A 21,680-nucleotide genomic window follows, 5' to 3' on the forward strand; every position below is an offset into this window, starting at 1 on the left:
GGAAACCAAGGCATGACTCTGCTTCTTTTCTACTACTCAGTAGCTATTTTCAAGCAGAATATTAAAAAAAGAACAAAAACCCAATTCCCAGTACCTGGGCCAGAGCAATGTAACCACTACCAACACAGCTGTTAACACGGCTGACGCTCGTTCCTGTCAGCTGCTTTAGTCCAGTTAAAGGCCTGGCAGGGGAGAAATTCTGGCTGGCTTAGCAAGGAGAGGAATCTGAGAGTAGCCATCACAGATGGTGGGTAGCAGATGCTAACAGAGCACAGGGCAGAAGCCAAAAGGGACCTCACCGTCTCAAAGTTGAGCAAAAAAGCTGATAAATACTTGGCCCAGCCAATTCCCAACTATACAGCTTGTGAAGCTCAGGAAGCCAGGGAGGGTGTAGAAGTTTCTTTCCATTCTTTTCAACCACAAATTTGTCAGCCTATGTCTTTTCAAGGAGCAAGTATATCAGCTTCAGGTAACCATCCTCACCATAGGATGTCCAAAGAGCAAAGGTAAAAACGCACAGTTTGCAACTGGGCTCCAGGAGAGTCATTTGCCTCGCAGAAGCTGGGAGTTTCCAAGTAACTGGACACCAATCATTCAGTCCATCTATTACAGCACAGGGGGTGGTCAGCCCTGCAAGCTCAGAGTCACACACGCATGGGGCTGACTAACAGACCCACCATACCCATGATAAACTTCAGCCACTTGGAATCTGTCTCCTCAGCTGTTCAGTTCAGTTCAGTCGCTCAGTTGTGTCCGACTCTTTGTAACTCCATGAATCACAGCACGCCAGGCCTCCCTGTCCATCACCAACTCCTGGAGTTCACTCAAACTCATGTCCATCGAGTCGGTGATGCCATCCAGCCATCTCATTCTCTGTCGTCCCCTTTTCCTCCCACCCTCAATCCCTCCCAGCATCAGACTCTTTTCCAGTGAGTCAACTCGTCGCATGAGGTGGCCAAAGTATTGGAGTTTCAGCTTTAGCATCAGTCCTTCCAATGAAAACCCAGGATTGATCTCCTTTAGAATGGACTGGTTGGATCAAGCAAGGATAAAAGTGCCTATCTTCTTGGGTGTTGGTACGATTATGTTTGATAGCGAATACAAACCATTTGGCACATAGCACGTGGTAGTGATGGTTTAGTTACTAAGTCATATCTGACTCTTGCGACCCCATGGACTGAGGCCCGCCAGGCTCCTCTGTCCATAAAATTCTCCAGGCCAGAATACTGCAGTGGGTAGCCACTCCCTTCTTGAAGGGATCTTCCCGATCCAGGGATCAAACCTGGGTCTCCTGCATCTCTGGTACTGCAGGAGGATTCTTAACTGCTGAGCCCCACCAGGGAAGCCCCAGCACATAGCATGGTACACAGGGAATGCTCAAGGAACGTTAGCTGTCATTTCACAGCTATGAAAGTCCAGACAGTGCTGTTCGATACTGTCACAGTCCTGCTGTGTCCCATAAATTCCTCCATCTCATGGTCACACGTATCAGAAAGTAACTCTACGGCAGCAGATGCGATCTTATGGTTGGAAATTAACAAAAGCTATTATTACCAATTGCTACTAAGGTCTTAAGCTACTTGGTCAAGTTGTGACTATAGATATTCTCAAGTGTCCATGATAATTTCTTCTATTAGGAGTTCAGGTATGATTCAAAATCAGAAAGCACTGCTTTACTGTGTAGCAATAGCTTTCATTATTAGCTATAATCCAACTAAACAAATTTTTTTTCCATCTCTCATTTTAAGGAAATACAGACTTGGTGTTTTCCCTAAAGCAACACTTGGCAATATGTCAGATCAGTCCCACACTTAATATAATTATTTTTACTTTCTGTATATACATCTTCAGACATCAAATACCAGTGGGTGTGCAAAATAACAGTGGGGTGCCCTAAGATTTCCAAGGATTCAGATACGCAAATAAACCAGGGCAGGGGAGGAGCTGAAGCATTTACCAAAGTCTCCATCCTCTAAATGTTCTAGTTATCATGTTAGTGCAGGGTGGGTGCTGGAATGACCAGAGCAGAAGTTACTCATCACATCGAGCTGAGTGGAAGTAGATAAAAAGGCGGGAGAAGGTAAAGGCAAAGAGAGTCCCAGCTCCCTCCTTCACTAGCTGTGACCTTGGGAAACTTGCATGTATCTGAGCTTCAATTCCACCCATGTACCCAGGATAACGATGCCCACGGCATAGGACTGGCTCAGGTGAGCTACAGCGCTAGGAAAACAAAGTGCTTTGTCAGCACCGAAGCACCACACAAAAGAGAGATGCCACTAAATGCGCGGCTTCTGTCAGAGGGCCCGCTCACCCCCGTGCCCACACCCACCCCAGCGATGCCCTCCTCGTCTTGCTCACTCCAGCCCAGGATGGCTCTTCCCTGTCCTCAGCATCCTACCACACCTCCGCCCACAGCACCGGGGAACAGCTCCTAGATTCCCAGGTGCTGTGACACCCTTCTCCCTCCCCCCAGGCTCAAGGAATGGGCACACAGACAACTTTCCACAGAGGTGAAATTACTTGAAAAATTGATGGAGACAGGGAGGGATAAAGACAGGATTTTTAGGGCAGTGAAACTATTCTGTATGGTACTATTAATGTAATTAACGGCGGATACATGTCATTACACACCTGTCCAAAGCCACAGAATATACAAGACTGAGCCCTTCTAGGGACTTTGGGCGATAATGAAACATCAGTGTAGATTTGTCAAGGGTCACAAATGCACCCCCCAGTGGGGAATGTTGACAGGAGGGGAGGCTGTACATGTGTGGGAACAGAGGGGTGTATGGAAATTTCTATACCTTCCAGTCAAGCTTTTTGTGAACCTAAAACTGCCCTAAAATAGTCTATTTTAAAAAATGATTATATACTCACACAGAGATCTGCTACTGAGATGGGCTCTGACAAATGTGGATATTTAAGAAATCCAGTTCTTTCAAAGCCAACATCGTGTTTATTTTAAAAAATAACGGCCCCTGCTTTGAATGGGGTGAAGATCTACATAGAATTTACAACTTTAGGCTACCAGGAAACTATATGATGTCCCATAAAACAGAAATTCTGCATCAGACCTCACAATAAACATTTCCAGTTTCTAAGCTCAGAGCCTCTCAGTTCAGTTCAGTTGCTCAGTCGTGTCAGACTCTCCGCGACCCCATGAATTACAGCACGCCAGGCCTCCCTGTCCATCACCGACTCCTGGAGTTCACTCAAACTCATGTCCACAGAGTCAGTGATGCCATCCAGCCATCTCATTCTCTGCCGTCCCCATCTCCTCCCGCCCCCAACCTTTCCCAGCATCAGAGTCTTTTCCAGTGAGTCAACTCGTCGCATGAGGTGGCCAAAGTATTGCAGTTTCAGCTTTAGCATCAGTCCCTCCAATGAACATCCAGGATTGATCTCCTTTAGAATGGACTGGTTGGATCTCCTTGCAGTATAAGGGACTCTCAAGAGTCTTCTAACTACTGCCTAAACACATCTTAAACAGAGAGCTTTGTTGAAACATTTCTCTAAGGACAGATACAGCAGACATGCTTTAAATAAACTAAAGTTGCAACACATAAATCATTCCTAAAACCATCAAGATATGTTACTTTCAGCTTCTTATAAACAGAGAATTGCATTGACTTTAGAAAATTATAGATCTGCTTTATACCTTCCGGGTTACCACTCTGATTAAATGTACCTTTCTTTGCTGAAAAGTTTAACTACTTTCAATATAAATAGGCAAATTTCATTCTTTTTAGTGATTTATCTTTTTAGATCAACTTTTTCCTTAGCATATGTGCTAAACTTCTTATAACACCTCTCTCCAGATAAAGTCCTGAATTTTAAATAATGCCATTTCATCCTACCCCCCTAGTTCCTCAAAATTATGAAAAAAAATACGCAAAATCAACCATTTAATCATACATGTTCATATTATCAGTAAGAATATTTAAGTGTTTTCCCGAACCAATACAACTGTATTCGGATTCAATGCAAAAATATTCCATCTGACGCAAAATAACTTGGTATTTAAAAAACAAAGGAAAAGGGCCTAAGTAAGTAGTTGCCTAAGAGAATTAGTTCCTCTCATTATTACTGAACCCACAATTAAACCTGATACACGAGAAGAATGACAAGGCAAGAAACATATACAGTGGGGAAATACACAAATGAAAAAAAGAGTGACAGAGCAGGAGAAAGGCTAAAATCACACAGATGCTCAGATAGATAGGGAGGGATAATAACAGCATTATGGGCTGTCATGGAAAGGGGAGGAATTCCAGAAGACTTTATCAACAGATCACAGCAACCATACAAGCTAAACTGTACATGCTAGAAACTTGGGACTCTACTTTCACTGCCCCAAATCAGCAATGGAATATTTTTATTTCCTGCTTCATTGTTGGTTTCTTTTTTTTTTTTTTGGTGGGAAGCGGGGAACTGAATAGGAGGATGTTTTGTTTTGACTCAGTCATACTGAAAATATAAGCTGCAATAACCAACTCAAAAGCCACAAGAGTATTCTTAGGTTTTTCTTTTGTCCTCAACAGACTATCATTATCCTGGTGATTATGAAAATAATATGTCACCAAAAAATCCAGCGCTAGAACCCTACGCCCAGTATCTTCAATCACTTAAGTTCACAGAGGGAGCAGGCACTTACCCGTCCCACAGATGGCTTTCATCTCTAGGTATGCACGTGACTCTGACTGCCAGGGAAAGGTGGGGAAAAGGATTCGTTAACTTAAATGTAAATTGAATACCCAATTCCAGAATATGTCACAGCAAGATCACCACTTTTATTGTATATTTATAACATTTTATTTAATCTCCTTAGGCAGTGAAAAGCAGCAGCGGCAGGAGAGTTTATTCTTTGAGAAGAGAATAATAAACTGCAGAGAGTAAAAGTCTCCTTGGAGGATACCATCTTATTAAAAAGCTTTGTGAACTTTCAACGAGACTTGAAAATAAATACACTGATTAGGTTGAGCACATCCAAGTGAAAACAAGGTTTTTGAAGTCTAATGAGAATCACTGGAAATAAGAATTCTTAAAAATAAAAATTCACTGTCAGGTGGAGTGACTTAGACCCCACAATATTTCAGAAGAGAGTCAGTTTCGAGCAGCTTCTGTTAACAGCTGCAGGTTGCAGGGGGCGAATCGTGTTGCTGTTTACTTCTCCATCTCTCTCACTGGGGAGCAGAGACACTGACCACAGGTCTGGGAAGCACCAAAGCAAAGGTGCCAGGCTGAGCAACGGAGCGGAGTATGGGGGCACGAGGAGCAGCCTCGAGCCTTCCTGGGTCCTCCCGGAGCTCTTATCTCAAGGGCCAGGGATCGATCTCCTCTCTAAACTACTGGTAGCATCCACACCCACCCCACCCCCTGGCTTGTCCACAGTGGCCTCAGAAAGGTTCACAGAAATCAAGAGGACCCGTCCAGGAGGCAGCTTGACTCAAGGGCGTAAGTCACGTCCAGCCCTTACTCACACGGAGACTGAGGCCCACAGGCAACGGGGAATGTGGGCCATGGAAACAGAACCAGATTCCTTCTCTGGATCCAGAACCTGTCTCCATCTCCTGGACTGGATGGGGAGTCTTGCAGCGAAAGGGGACAGAGCCATGAGAAGAGGGAGGACTGTAACTCCCTCTTCCCTGAATGCAAGCTACTTGAAGCCAAAGATTTCGTGAAACAATGCTTATTGTTTTAAATAACTCAAGTTTGGAATTAGATGGTAGCCACAGTTGCTTACATGTGAATGGACTAAATCCACTGAAATGTAAACTTAAAAAAAATAAAAGCAAGCAAACTTGAGTTGTATAAGTCTCACCCACACTGGACTTGTACCAGATGGTCAACAGTTCCATTCTCTCAAACCATGGCCTATGTCACATTTTTTAAAGGAGATTTTCCTAAGAGCATGCGTGCGTGCAAAATCGCTTCAGTTGTGTCTGATTCTTTGCAACCCTATGGACTGTAGTCCGCCAGGCTTCTCTGTCCATGGGATTCTCCAGGAAAGAATACTGGGGTGGGTTGCCATGCCCTCCTCCAGGGGTTTTTCCTGACCCAGGGATAAAACCTGCATCTCCTGCGACTACTGTACTGCAGGCAGATTCTTTTCCACTGAGCCACAAGGAAAGCCCTATTTGCAAAAATATTGCACTTAAAATTTAAATACGGCTCATTTGATGTTTTCTGGAAGATACTGTACACTAACACTCTTCCTTTTGTCTTCGGATAACAAAACAGCTGGTTGTAGGAGGGGATGAACCAGTTTCCATTAACATCTTCTAGAGCTTCTTTTTTTGTGACAGAGAAACAGATTTAAAAGGCAGTATCATCTGGGCTCAAGAGAGTAAATGACATCCCCCAAATTGGCCAAAGATGTTGACTTCTGCATGCTCTCACCTCAGCAGAAGTGTGACCGCTCCATCTACTCCCTTAGAACTTATCCTAAAAGACAGAGGGCAACCATGGCTCAGGCACCAGATCTATTTTATTTTTGCAGGTCTTTCAGGGTCTGACAAGGACCCTCTCAATCTTACCCAGGTCACCTGCACCCACTGGTCTACACGCTATCCCTTAAACCACATATCCTATTTTCTTCCCTTTTCCCAGTGTTCCCACTTCAGGGCACTTTAGCTTTAGAAACTATGATCCTGTTGTCCATTATTGAAGAGAGAGAGAAAAAAAAAAAGGAAACTTGAAACGTGAGCAGCCTGTTTTATTTACTGAGTACACTTTGCCAGCCCTCACAGACTGAATAAAATGAATCACAGAAAACGAGATACCTCCTGAGAGGGGCTGATCACAGTGAAAATTTGCTGGAACACAAATACAGTGCTTTTCGGACCTCAGTTAAAGACACAGTTTGAAGACGGACTGGGGAGCATCTCCGTATGCCTGGACGGTGGTGCGTTCGACAGTCAGTGAAGGTGGAACCAGGACTGTGGCTCCCTGGGTGTAAGAAGGCAAGACCCGTTCATAATCCTCACGTCTTACCATTTAAAGAGCAAGGGAACACCCAGGTTAGACTTTTGATGGACCAACAGGTGAACCGTAAGATTCCCATGGGACAGAGAGTCACACACAGTTGGCCACGGTGGACACTGAGCACACAGAGGACAGATGGTCAGCAGTGGACAGTGGGACAGATTACACGGCATCTACAGTGCTTTCACAGGCCCCACAGGCTCACAGGGTCACCGTCTGAGCTTCTTCCCCTCACCAAGCCCTGCCATATCTTCACTGCTTACAGGACTCCAGGGGAAATGTAACCGTAGCAACGGTGAAGCCAAGATTGACAGAGACTTAAGACAGACTGAAAATCTCTCTTCTCCCTTCTGGGTCACTGATTACACCGAGTGCTTGATAACCAGAGTCTGACCATGCTGAGCTGGGCAGGTGGGCAGGAAACCAGGGCTGATTAAGGCAGTGAGCAAGGTGGGGAGAGCCTGGAAACAGATTCACGGTAACCACACACAGGGACCCAGCTGGCGAGTGCCACTGAGTGACGAGAGCGTAGTTATTTACAACGCGCAGCCCTGGTCCTTGAATTCGTCCGTCGGCACAAATGTTCATTTTAAAGTTTGGTAGTATGCACAGAGTTTTCTTTAAAATAAAAACTTGAAAGGATGTGAGGCCAGGAACTGGAGACTTCATCTTGGTATTATTATCCTTTCTATGGCACACAGAATGTGGTCCCAGTTTTTACAAAATATCGCAAAGAGAGTCACAGCGAAGAAGGTGCCGAGGATGTGGAAGCGGCTCTTCATCATGGGCGAGATGAACCTGGCGACGGTGGACACGCATACCAAGATGACGGTCATGAAGGCTAGGACGACGTTGATGCACTTGCCCAGCAGGACTTTGGCGTTCACCGTGTCCGTCTGCAGGGCCTGCTGCTCCTGCTGGTGGAGCTCCAGCTTAGAGATGCGAGTCTGGCAGGACTCCAGGGCTTCCTGTGGGCGAGAGGGAGAGCGAGGATCAAACGCTGTTGGGGCAACATGGGAGCGTGAGCCAGGACGTGCACAGGGCCGCCCCGCTCAGGACACTGCTGCTGGGGCAGCTTCACAGCAACGCTGATGATGATGATGGTGGTGATGACAGACAGAGGTGTCAGACAAGAATCCCAGGGCTCGCCTTATCCTGCTATTCATGGATAGAACGAGCATGTATCTACAACTGTGAAATATCATGAATAAGGAATTACGGGCAGGTATTTTGGTTTTGGGCCGCACTGCACAGCATGTGGGATCTTAGTTTCCTGACCAGGGATCGAATCCATGCCCCCTGCACTGGAGGCGCAGGGTCTTAACCACTGGATCACCAGGGAAGTCCCACGGTTAGGTATTTTGACTCTGCCTATATTTAGAATAAAGTACATAACATACTGGCATCTGGTGGAACCCTCAGGGACAAACCAGGGGAGGGGGTGGGCTCCTGTTTTGTGACAGAGGACTTCCTCCAGAAAGGAAGTGGCATCTCCAACTGCTGGTCCTCACGCCATGCTCAGAGTCTGTGCGCATCGCTGCAGAGCATGGAGGACAGCGGGAGAGGCAGGGCCATGGACCGCGGGGCTCTCGTGGCTGCTCTCTGAGCGCCGCGTCCCCGGGCCCTACCCGAGGCCACGCCTTCTCCCTAGGTCTCGGCCTCGCCAAGCTTTCATTACTTGTACTCCAAGTACATCTCCAGCCCAGCTGTCTCTTCTGAGACCAAGTTGTGTGTCTACATGAGTCCCTGACATTTCCATCATATATGCTGTTTAGTCACTAAGTCGTGTCTGACTCTTTTGTGACCCCATAGGCTGTAACTCACCAGGCTCCTCTGTCCATGGGATTTCCTAGGCAAGAATACTGGAATGGGGTGCAATTTCCTTCTCCAGGGGATTTTCCTGACCCAGGTTATTGAACCCATGTCCCTTGTATCTCCTGCGCTGGCAGGCAGGTTCTTTACCACTGAGCCACCAGGGAGGCCCTGACATCTCCATCAGAGCTTCTCAGAAGCACCTCAAATGCAATGTGGCCAGTTCTGTATACATGTCCTCACCATCCTCACTCCTGCCATCAACCCTGTTTCCCTTCCAGTTCCTTTTCTCAGAAAATAGCACTTGGTGAACCAAATTCTCACATGAGAAGCATGAAGGGCATTCCCTGACGCCCTTCTCATGATCCAGCCCCACCCACACAACGTCTGGTATTGATCTCAACTGGTCCATTCCTCTCGCCTCCCACAGTAACCCCCCACCTAAACCACCAGGGTCTCTGCCTGTGGTAACTTTACACTCATTTATCTGCACATCTGCTCCATCCTCAACCTCATGAATCCACTTCCACACAGCAGCCAGGTGATCTCTGAAAGAAGTGTATCTGGTATGGCTCTTTCTTGTAGAACCTTTTAAATATTTAACGTGGCCCAGGCCCAGCCACTCTCTCCTGCCAAGTTTACCTTAACACATAAGCCCTCTTCCTCCCTGCGATCACTGTGTTCTGGCCACACTGGTTTTATAAAGTGCTGAAAAGGACCATGTTCAGGGCCTTTGCACATGTGCTGTGCTGTGCCTAAAAGGCTTGCCTCCCCGCACACCACCCTGCTCCATCTTTCAGGTCCCATGCTGATGGTCACATCCTAAGGAAAGCATTCCTGGGCCCACCAGACTGTCAAGCCCTTCTCCGGGCCTCCTCCCTAACCAGGGGACCATACCTGCACTGCACTGTCATCTCCAGCAGGAGGCACAAGCTGGCTGCACGCTCCAGAGACTAAATGCCAGTAAGGGGATACGAGGCTTGAAAAAGAAAAGAAACACAGACCTCCCAAGAGAAACAGACCTGAGTGGAGGCAGTCCACTGACCTATTTAGTTCACCAGCCTATTTTCCAACTCATTTCCCAATATATGTTTTCTCAATTAAAATCCAGTCATGTTTTCAGATTTTAAACAAGCATAATGGCGCCAACATTGATTTACTCTCCTTTCTGTGAACATACTCTATGGGTCAAGGGTTCTCTGTTACTATAGTAACTCTCATCACACATGTTACTGACAAAGAAGGTAAAACTTCTTCAGATCCTCACAGTCTAAGCAATGCTGACTTACTATAGCAACAGGCAAAGGGCCCCCCAAATCATGTATTCTTTTAAAATGCTTAGGTCCACAGACAGCATCCTCTGTTTTAGGCATGGCATGGAACTAGTGATGGAACAGGACAAAAGATCACCATTTTAGGTAAATGCATTCACCTGTGATTGGGGAGATGATTTACATATACAGAATAGATTGATTCTAAAAACTGCCTTAGAACTTCTGTCAAATTTTTAGCCAAAAGAAAAGGTCAAGAAAATTAAGCAGTCAACTGTAAGGAATTTTGGTCACAGCACCCACTAAGAATTAAATAGTGGGCCAAAGTAAGTACTAAATTTATTGGGGATAAGGACAAAGGACAGGATTATCTTTAAACTTTTCATTTCGAATTCAGGGTTAAAAAAACTCATTTGCTCTTTAAAAGAACAACAAAAGCTTTGTATCCTAATAGGCAAGAGTCACCCTCATCTATACTATTCCATCACCTTGTATAACCCCGCCCATAAGCACAAAAGAGACAGGAAAGAGGAAGCTGAGCAGGCCCAGTCACCAAAGCCCCAAGAAATATAACTACTCACACACACTAAATATAAAACTGACCAGCATCTGTTTTTTGTCTGATAATGTGTCAGGTAAAGATGTAAGTATTTTATCTATCTTACCCCATTTAATCCTTCTGACAGACTTTCGAGGTAGAGCTCGTTAATACTTCCATTTTACAGATGAGACAGCTAAGGCATAGCATTGACTTGTGCAGGGTCACAGTAAGAGACAGAGGCAAGATTCTAACAAGAAAGGCCCTCCAGTCACTCACACGGACATCTCCTTTGCACTGCTGAGCTACAGGTAAAACTAGAAAATGGTAAAGTGAAATCTGAATTTTTAAGCTCTCTCTGAAGTTCACCCCCCTCATCTTACCCCTTTCATCTCTAAAGTATATCTCTTTAAAAAACAGAGTAACAATATAAACCCAAACAATCCCCTAAATAAGCAAACCATATATAATATTTAGATATAAGTCAGTGGAATCCCAGATGTACGCTAAACAGCATGCCCTAATAAAACAGATTGTGCTGTTTGCCTGGCCACATGTCACATTTAAACGGGTTCACATCTTTCACACCAGTCAGCAGTAAAGTCCAGTCTCCTGGCCCAGAGCAGAAATCCGCTTGGTGTCTTCTGCACCAAGGTCCTCAGAGGCAAACAAGTCTGATGCTTCCTTTGGCTCCCAGCATCGTCCAAGTAGACAACGGGCACTAGCACAGGCTCAGCCCTTGACAGGAAGGAGGAAACATGGACAGCTGAGACCGGCTCACACACTGTGGACTGAAATCTGTGTTTCAGCCCCTTGTAAAGTGGGGTTGGAGAAAATAACCATGCCTACAAAGAGCATTTGTAAGACTGAAGCTGAGCATGACTTGGATAGTACTCTTTGTTTTCTTTTCTTAAAAAAGGCAATCTATGGGAATGTAAATCACTGCAGCCACTATGGAAAACAGTATAGAGCTTCCTCAGAAAATCACCAATAGAACTACCTTATGATCCACAAATCCCACTTCTGTGTACATACCAGAGGGACATGACGTTAACATCTAGAAGAGAAATTCACACCCTCACATTTATTATAGCAGTACTGACAATAGCCAATACACAGAAACAACTCAAGAGTCCACTGATGGACCAATAAGAAAAATCTGGTACACACACACACTCAGGCATACTGTGCAGCCACGAGAAAGAAGAAAACAATGCCATTTGCAACATGGTTGGACCTACAGGGTATGAACGCTAAGTGAAATGAGTCAGACAGACACCAAACACTGTAGAATCTAAATGGGGAAGGGAGGTGAAACGGGTGAAGAGGGTCAAAAGCACAAACTTTCAGTCGTAAGATGAAACAACCTTGGGGAATGCAATGTACAGCTTGGTCGCTATAGTTAACAACGTTGTACTGCATATTTGAAAGTTGCTGAGGGTAGACCTTAAAAGTTCTCATCACAAGAGAACAAATTTGTAACTATGTGAGGTGATGAATGTTAATTTATTGTAGTGATATTTTTGCAATACGTACACATATGAAATCATTATATTGTATACTTTAATACTGTTGTATGAAAATTATATCTGAATAGAAACTGGGTAGGGGGGAAGGAGACCCTCTGGAACCCCCAAAAAGGAGCTCAAGAAGCCTAGGGCTGCTTCACGGCAGCGCTGTTGTTGTTCACTTGCTCAGTCGTGTCTGACTCTTCTGCAATCCTGTGGACTGTAGCCCACCAGGCCCCTCTGTCCATGGGATTTCCCAGGCAAGAATACTAGAGTGGGTTCCCATTTCTTCCTCTAGGGGATCTTCCTGAGCCAGGGATCGAACCCAGGTCTCCTGCGTTGCAGGCGGATTCCTTACCATCTGAGCCACCAGGGAAGCACCATGACAGCATTAGTAGCACATTACCACTAGAACGTGCCTTTGTTTATACTGATCCATTTTCCTCCATCCACTGGGATCCCATACACCCCTTCAAAACCCACCTTCTCCAGGACTTTACTTCAGATTCATTTCTCAAGAGCTACTTGTAAGACCTTGAACAAGGTCTCTGTGCCTTGGTCTCTACATCTGAGAAATGGGGACAGTAACAGGAGCAAACGGAAACAAGTGGGCATGCAGACATCTAAAGTGCTCTGACAGTGCCTGCCACAGAGTATGTACTCAAGTGCTTGAAATTCCCACAAATATGAAAGCTATTATTTCACAGATAAGCAAAGAAACTTAAAGCTTGCTCAGGACCAGGTAGCTGGTAAACAGCTGGGACTGCAATCCAGGGTCTGATCACTTTGTGGCCCCTGCCCCACAGGTGTGGGCTTGAATTTCTGAGGCTTTCAGAGCCTATAATCATGTAACTTGGCCCTCGTTCATGTTGTCTTGAGCCCACTGGCAGCTGTGTTCCTGTTGATTTCTCACCTAAGCAAGCATGTTGAAGGCAAAGTTCGTCTCATGTTTTAAAATTTGTGAAAACATGGTGATGCTGGGGAGAGTAGAGTATAGGTAATAGGCCTGGGATAGGTAAAAAAATAACTGTTAACTAATTTAGGCAGAAAGCAAACAGACTGTAGCTTAAAGTCTATAACATGAGCTACTGGGGTCAACAGGGTAAAGATTCAATGTTTGCCCCTCATGCCAGAAATTCTTCCAGGCTTGCGTGTAATGTATTGGTTTCTTAAATGAATGAACGGCTGGGAAGAGCCCGCATGAGCTCTGGTGGGGGGAAGAAAGGCACCTGGATGTCCCGCGAGCGCTCGTAGGCCTGGTAGGCCACCTTCTCCTCGATGCTGGCTAGCTCCTGCTTCAGGTTTGCCGTCTCGTGCTGATGCAGGTCCGTGAGGTCGTGGAGCTGGTCCTCCAGTCGCTCGTACCTTTGTAAAGAGATGAATCGATTCTGAGCGTGACATTTCAAAAGTGTACGGACAGCACTTAGAAAGTGACATCCTTTGTGCCCACTGTCACCACTGCCCTGTGGCTTGTTCTCATCCAGGCAGACTGAGCTTCCAAGAATAAGTCTAGCTGTAGGGGACATGCTTTTGGATAACGCTGAACTCTAGCTGCAGAAAGGACTGGTCTCTGCAGTCTTAACTCTGTCCTCACTACTGAGGGTTCACGCAAACCGAATTGGGCTTTTCTACCCACGTCACACCAGCACTTTGCTGGCTGTGAGGACAACAGCACAGACCTCGCTGGCTCCTCATTGGGCTGGTCAGGAGACAGGGCGGTCAGGAACCCCGCTCAAGGCAAGGACCCGCTGGCATCCTGGTGCTTCTCCCTCTTTTGACCCTCAGGGCCTGGCAGTTCATCGCCACAGCTCTCATGCACCAGAGAGGCCATAAAGAAAGGACCAGTTTCTATGTTGGAGCCAATTCCGCTGATTTCCCAGTGTACATGGTGATGGTGAATACATGTCTCAGTTCTTAAGTGCCAATAAAAAAAATTCAGCTTGTTACAAATCCAAGATGGCTTAACAGGTGGCAGTTCGAAAATTTCAAATCTAAAGTCAGAGAAGCACAAAGATTCTTATTCCCAATGCCCATTCCCCTCAGAGAAGGGGAATTTTATCTTATATCTTATATCTGAAAACTTATATAATGTTTATCTTGAAACAGGAAGCACTATTTGGGGAAGATGCATTAGCCTGGATGACTTTTGAGTAATGCCAGTTTTAGACACTTCATATAGGTCACTTGAAAAAATCATTAAAAAACAAAACACTTTAATGCAGATTTAGTGATCATTCTCAGGTGGGACCTTGTAGCTGCTCAATGTTGGTATCTGTAAGCAAGCCTTTTAAAGATCTCTTAACAGATGAATAAAGACGTGGTACACACTGACAATGGGATGCTACTCAGCCACAAAAAAGAAGGAAATGCTGCCACTTGCAGCAACACGGATGGACCTAGACATTATCACACTCAGTCAGATAAGTCAGACAGAGACAAGCATCATGTGATATCGCTTATATGTGGAATCTTTAAAAAAAGATGCAAATGAACTTATTTAAAAAACAGAAACAGACTCACAGACTTAGAAAACTGATGACTGTCAAAGGGAAAAGGTAGGGGAGGGATAAATTAGGAGTTTGACACTGACATGGACACGCTGCTATATATAACATAGATAAGGACCTACTGTATGGCACAGGGAACTCTACTCAATACTCTGTAAAAGCCTAAACGGGGAAAGAAGCTGAAAAAGAATAGATACATGTACGTGCAGAACGATCACTTTGCCGTACAACTGGAACTAACACAGGATCATAAATCAGCTATGCTCCAACATAAAATAAAGATCTCCTAAAGCGAGCACCGTAGTGAGAGACTAAATCAGGAGCATCGCACACACAGCTATGTAACAAAATGAGAACCAAAACTGTTTGAATGGATATTTGTGACTTGAAATAAAATTTGGACCCACATGGAGCTGTATCCCAAACTACCTGAATGGAATGAGTCAATATTATTTAGAAAAACTGACTCAAAAATAGTTCTTATGTGACAAAGAATCCAAAGTCAAAGATGTACACAGAAAGTTTTTTAAAAATTGTTTCATAAGATATAAGAGCTGAAAAAGCGACATCTCTAAATTAACACTCACATAAGATCATATATCAGATATAAAACAACATGTAAACTAAATTTAAAATTTAAATCTTATAATATGTAACAGGCATTCACTGTTTCATCTATATTTTTAGAAGTTAACATTCATTTGACAAAAAAACCTGATGGGGGGATATTTTTACTGGGAAAATGGTAGAAAATCACCTCATATTTGGGCATGTACACTTTTTAAGTTGGAGGCATCAAAAAGCCAACCATATATAACACTTGAATTTAAAAATTAGCTAATATAATCCACAAGATTTGAATTTTTAAGATTCCTTTTGAAAGGTTTTCATTTAGGGTGAAAGGTTTATTAATAAGCAAAATGTAATCTCACAAAAAAATACATTATATAAAGACTTTGAGATTTATGTACCAAATAAAAGTTACCTTGCTGGACCGTGAATTTGTTTTTCTACTTGACAGTTATTACAGGGGGAACCAAATACAGATCTTGAAATCAGTATACCGATATCTTGTAACAGCTGTCTACTGAATCAGGAGCTCAATATGCATGTGAGTCACTGACTATATGGTGATATTTTAACAGACATGCATGATGTCTTTCTCTAAGCTGTCGGGCTTCAAGTCGCAAATTACAATATTTAGAATTGCAAAGTACCAAAGGAACTCTTGGTTCCTAAATGCCTTCTGACCCACATTCACATAAAAAAAAATACAACCATTAGCACATCACTTTCAAACAATCTCACCAATCTTAGAAACGCAAGCTCCTAAGAGCCTGAAATACCTGTATCTCTCCTCTTGCAGTGTCTGAGAGATGAAGCCGTACTCCCTCTTGAACTGCACCTTGAGGGCCTCGATGTCCTCGGCCAGCTGTGCCTGGGTGTCCTTGATCTCCCGGAGCTCCTCCAGGATGGCCGTGAGCTTGCTCTGGCTGTCCAGCGTGCCCGAGCCTGCAGCGGCGAATGACTGGTTCCCGTTGCTGTCCGCAGAGCCCGACGTGCCGCTCGAGCACTCGTCGTCACTGCCGTATTTGGGCTTGTTCACGATGGTGGCACTGCCCCCGTAGGCCCGGGCGCTGGCCTCGGGCCGGAACTCCTCCAAGGAGTTCTTCAGGTGGGCAATGTTGTCCGCGCTGCCGAACTTATTCCGGATAAGGTTGGCGAACTCTCTGGACTTGTTGAAGACAAACACGGGAGGGGTGAGGGCCACCCCCGGCATGCCCGACTTGCTGCTCTCCAGGCTGTGGGGGGCAGTGCGAGACTTGGCCTGGGCATCCTTCAGAGAGGGCGGGATATCCTTCAGGTTGTCCTTGGCGGTGTCCTTGGCGCTCCGGAGGGCCCCGTTCTGCTCGAGCTCCCGGAGCTTCCGGTGGTACTGCTCTAACTTCTTCTGCAGCTGGGCGATGGAGTGAGCTGACTTCTGGTTCTTCTTCTCGAAGACCTGCTTGATGCGGCCAGCCTGCTGCTTGTCGGCGCTGTTGACCAGCTTCAGATACTCTGCCACGTTCCCATCACGGGACGTTTGCTCGATTTTTATCTGCTCTGTGACCTTGAGGATTTTCTGTCTCAGGCTGTCCGCACTGAGTTTGACCTTGTGGAAGTCCAGGATGCCATCCGGTACATCGAAGTTGAGGTTGGTGTCTGACCCGCCTCTGCGGATGTTCAAGGGGAGGCTTAGGGTATTCATGTCATGACGTTCTACCTGGAGGAGATAGAGGGTAGCGGGGTGGGAAGCACTATTAGATTGGAAGTCCAAGAGAGGGTCACTGTGACCGACCCTGTACACACACAACAGACATACTTTATGCCCCAGATTTTCAAACTGCAAGTATTCGCCAGATAAAAACTCTCTACTATCCTCTCAAGTTGAATGAAGGACAACCCAACTCCTTCCTGCACTAATGTACAGGGACGATGAGATTCAGCTCTACCAGGACATCCAATGTTCTGTCTGATTAGATGGTAAGCATTTGTTGCCAGGGTAGAAAATCCATCATGCGATGATGTTATCAGTCCTCATGGTTTCACAAAGTGCCCAGGTCAGTGGAATGCCTGCCGTGCCCCATTCACAGTGAACTTCACCATTGTGGGAAATGCACTCAATTCAGAGCTCAATCATTTAACAGAAGGACAGAAAAATAAAAATAAAAAAGAAAGCAAAGTTCCAGTAGGTACATTCGTCAACACAAGAATCATTTTCTTAATGGAACCATTAAACAGATGTGATAGAACAAGATGGTACAAGATTAACTGAGTAATACAACAGCAATATTTAGATGTGGAAACAAATAATCCAAACCACAACCAGAGTGATCATAGACATTAACAGTGACAACACTAAGTCCAAGTGAAACAGCTTTCTCGCTCAAGGGTCACCAGGAGGAAAGAACTGCATCACTGAGCACCTGGCCAGGGGAGCTGACTAGATTCTGCTCTAACAGGGACAGGCAGATGGGGTCCGCAAGGCAGGCACTGGATGATCAGAGGGTTGGTCTTGTCTGGGCCTCACCATCACACCAGGCAAACAACATGCTATATCCACATAACACGTAGAAACAGAGACTTAAAGAGCCAGGATTTGAATCCAACACACCCTGCCTCTGGTCCTCTTTACACGTCAGGACACTCTTGTCCCCAGAGGACTAAACACAAGTCTTTACAGCATCTGAACACAGTCTCTGAACAAAAATAGTTAGGCTCTAAGCTGAAGTATCTTATTTGTAAAGTTGACCATCTTTTGATTAGAAGAATAACTTGGGAGTCTTGGGAGATGGGATGGGAGACAAGATAATGTTCAGCTCAAGTTAGCTTTTTTTTTTTAACGGGAGAAGAGGCTGACACAGCCGAAAACTGCTATGACGATAACAGACCTCATACTGACAAGTGACTCAGGCTCCAATATGGACTGTTTCCAATACTGAGCATTAACACTTCGCCATATGCAAAACCCTACCCAGTGCTTTTTCCATGGAGGTAGCCCAGTGGCCCAGGGGGACACAAGCCCAGGTCAGTGGGTCAGTGGACCTCCTTCACAACTTAAAAAAAGTTTCTCAACTTACTTCTCGGCCCCCTCTCTCCACACACGACTTGGCTGTAAGAGATCCTGGTTGCTTTCTTTGGCAGAGGAGCATCACATAGGAAAGGCTGGAAGGAATTAAATGCCAGATCACTACAAGACTGTAAAAAAGGATAAAGCAACTGTGACTTCACCTGGTCAAGGGGGAAGGGCAGGTGTAGGAACTAAAGAAGGTACATAATGATCACCTTCAAGTCCTGAAGAGATGACCACAGGAAGTTCAAGGAAGCCAAGCACCTATGGCTCATCCCAAGGATCCAAACAGGAATAGGCTCAAATTACAGAAACAAAGGATGCACTAAACTGAGGAAATGTTTACTTTGGGCAAACAGAGTTAATAACAGTGTAATTGCGAGGTTAGAAATTCAGTTTCACTTAAGATAGTCCATCTCATCATGCTGTTCTACTTCTGAGAAAATCTCTTTGGCTCTCTAATGCCTCTCACTTTATTTAATACAACCTGGCCACTGTTAGGGGTCCAGCTTATCTGTCAGTCCTCCACCATGCACCTGATGAATGTCAATCATCTTAAGTGAACCATATAAACCAAAGTTCCCAGAATGTGTATGCATCCTCTATGGATTTCCTCATATGCACGGTATTTTCAATGGCAGCTACATACCCACTTCTGTTGACCAAAATTCAGTATATTCTTTATGATGCATTTCAAATGCCACTTTTTCCTCTGAAGCTTTTCCTTGTCCTGTCAGAAAGCTGCCTGTCCTTCCAGTGATCCTCTGTAGAGCTCCTGCTTCACTTTACTCTGCCTTTGAGTACTCACCCGCTCCTCCAGGGGAAAGGTGGTGTCGCAACCGCCCCCAGCCCTAGAGCGAACTCTGTCCCTGCTTCACAAGAGGTTGTCAATTACATGTTTGCTGAACTAAAGTAACCTCATTCTTTATTCCGGAAGAATCTACACTGAAGTCATTCAGACAGGGGTCCCCAACCTCCAGGATCTAATGCCTGATGATCTGAGGTAGAGCTGATATAATAATTAAAGTGCACAATAAATATAATAAATGTAATGGGTTTGAATCATCCTGAAACCATCCCGACCCCCGCCCCCCCCCACATCCCAGGCCTGGAAAATGTCCTCCTCCAAAAACCGGTCCCTGATGCCAAAAAGGATGGGGACCCCTGATTTAAGATATATTTGAAGGGACGTCCCTGGTGGTCCAGTGGCTAAGAACCCACTTTGCAATGCGAGGGATGCAGGTTCAATCCCTGGTCAGGGAACTGAGACCCCAGATACCATGGGGTAACCAAGCCCCTGGGCCACAACCACTGAGCTTGTGTACCACAAGAAATACCCAGTGCAGCCAATAAACAAGTAAATAAAACTATAAGATACATTTGAAGAGAATAAAAAAATGTCCTTAGAAGTTCTGTCCAGACAGACCAACAATTTCAGGTGAAGACTCTTTCTTAATACCTAGGTAGTAATTTTTACATCATTTCAACCTGATTCAACTGATCAGATTTTTCTAAGTATCAACGTGCAACATGAAGCACAAATAAAAACAAGGACTTCTAAACTTTAAGCTTAATTTACACACAGAAAAGAGCGTATTTGAAAAGAATAAAACTCGAATTTTCACAAACTCTAAGCCTAGTGTAACCAGGACTCAGTTAAAAAAAAAAAACAAAAACACAAGCTCCCCTGCACCCCTGTCAGTAACAACAACATCATCCCCACCTCCAGAGGTAACCCCGAGCCTTGCTTCTAAGAGCACACATTTGTTCTGGCTAATATATCATGTGGTCCTCTTGTCGTTTTTGCGCCTCATCATGGAAGTCATAAGGAGGAAGGCTCCTGTCACTCAGATAAAATCAGATCCCGTTTTTTTAAAGAAATCAAAACTCTGCTTGACAGTCCTGTTAAGAAGTCCACCACACCTTGGAGGATACGGGGGCTCTTAATCCTTACCTTACCAAACACAGCAAGAAGTCATCACCTGTTCCTCTTCAATTCTCAGCCCCACAGCAGCTGCCTACCCAGCCCTGGTGTCTCAGGGCACTGGCCTGGTTCCCTCACAAGGCGCGTACACAAGAATGTTTGCACTCAGACGGCTGGCTGACTTCTGGCTCACTTTAAAGTTACAACAATGCCTGGCACGTCCTCGAGAGTCCAGATGGAGGATAGCAACTGTGTCTAAAGCTCAGTCAACGACTCTTTCTGCTGGCTTGCAAATCTTAGAAACTTCTGATGTGGGTGAAGAGCTTAAACTTGTGCTGGGCTGCAGGCCTCAGCCTTTTATAGCCCAGGCTCTGCGAGATAATTAAGAGTCAGCAAACCCATACAATCCCTGACCTCAAGCTGGGGCTGCAGGTACTGGCTGGAAGAAAGCTGAGTGAGTCCTCCAGCCACCATATCAGACTTGGCACTGAGGTCATGGTACAAACGCAGCTGTTTCAGGGCTGGGGCCCAGGGAGGAGGATTAAGGTCCACAGCTCACCCAGAGCCAATGAGCTCTGGGGACCAGGTGGGTCAGGGCACATGCGCTCCGGTGCTGGCATCGGCATTCACCACCCGTGTGTTTTCACCTAATCACCTGTGTGGTCTTTGATTTCCTTATCTATAGAAGGAGGAGACAGAACCAGACAACTCAGAGCTACACTGAGCAACTCCCTGACGTGTACTCCAAGCTATCTTGACTGTGTGAGAGGGTGACACGGGATAGTCAACACCCTGGGCTTGAAAGAAAGACTGATTTGGTTTCTATCTTGACACTGTTCTTGCGAGCTGTGTGGCCCTGGAAAAATGACTTAGCCTCTCTGAGCTTCAGCTTCCTCTTCTGTAAAATGGAGATAGTGATTCTTTGAAGAGTTGTGAGGAATAAATGAGCTAATTTGCATGAAAGACTTCCTGGCACAGAAATGAACCATTTTGGTTTCAATAAGATGTACTATTGTTTATCATCCCTATGTTATTTACAAATGTACCTATGTAAAAACTAAAAGAAATACAAGCTCCAAAGTGCTGACAGTGGTTATCTCTGTCCTGCGGGGTTAGGAGGAGTCATTCTTTTTACGATGCTTTTGTATCTTCCAATTTTTAAAAAATAAGGAACCCAAATTACCATTTTGGTAGAAAAGACGCTGGTTTTAAAAATGACTGCTAAGCTTCAGTTCTCTTGGAATGATTTGTCTATCATTACCTTACATGAAAGCAGACCACCAGCATTCTGGTGAAAAGCCATTCCTAATAATGTTTTCCTTCCGGCAGCAGTAACATTTCCACTGTCTCCTCAGTGTTCTGGAACAAAGGCTAACGAAAAGCTTTAAGCCCTGGACACACGTCAAAACCTGACACTGAATCATCTCTGCTCCAACCCAAGCCTCCAGCACAATTACCCCTGGGAGCTCACCTTCCTCACTGGGATGCCAGGCACATCTCAGCAATTACCAGTGTTGCTCAAACAC

The 21,680-nt window shown here is 45.2% G+C and overlaps 1 protein-coding gene across 9 annotated transcripts in view; it reads right to left on the reverse strand.

The window, feature by feature from the left end:
• Positions 1-6,694: 6,694 nt before the first annotated feature.
• Positions 6,695-21,680, reverse strand: part of TMCC3 (transmembrane and coiled-coil domain family 3) — a 285,879-nt gene continuing 270,893 nt past the window's right edge. For 6 of the 9 annotated variants that reach the window (XM_055394538.2, XM_088836865.1, XM_055394544.2 and 3 more), the window contains 3 exons: positions 15,967-16,883; positions 13,343-13,478; positions 6,695-7,952 (listed from right to left, as the gene is read on the reverse strand). In XM_055394538.2, the coding sequence (XP_055250513.1) occupies positions 7,650-7,952; positions 13,343-13,478; positions 15,967-16,883 (1,356 nt within the window). In that variant the 3' untranslated portion in view covers positions 6,695-7,649. Of the gene's footprint in view, positions 7,953-13,342; positions 13,479-15,966; positions 16,884-18,240; positions 18,326-20,184; positions 20,604-21,680 lie in introns of those variants that run through there. The other 3 variants (XM_055394536.2, XM_055394537.2, XM_055394539.2) reach the window with 3 other exon arrangements.

The sequence above is a fragment of the Moschus berezovskii genome, chromosome 6, assembly GCF_049115385.1.
Source record: "Moschus berezovskii isolate FMDL1 chromosome 6, NW_MosBer_1.0, whole genome shotgun sequence".
Lineage (NCBI taxonomy): Eukaryota > Metazoa > Chordata > Mammalia > Artiodactyla > Moschidae > Moschus > Moschus berezovskii.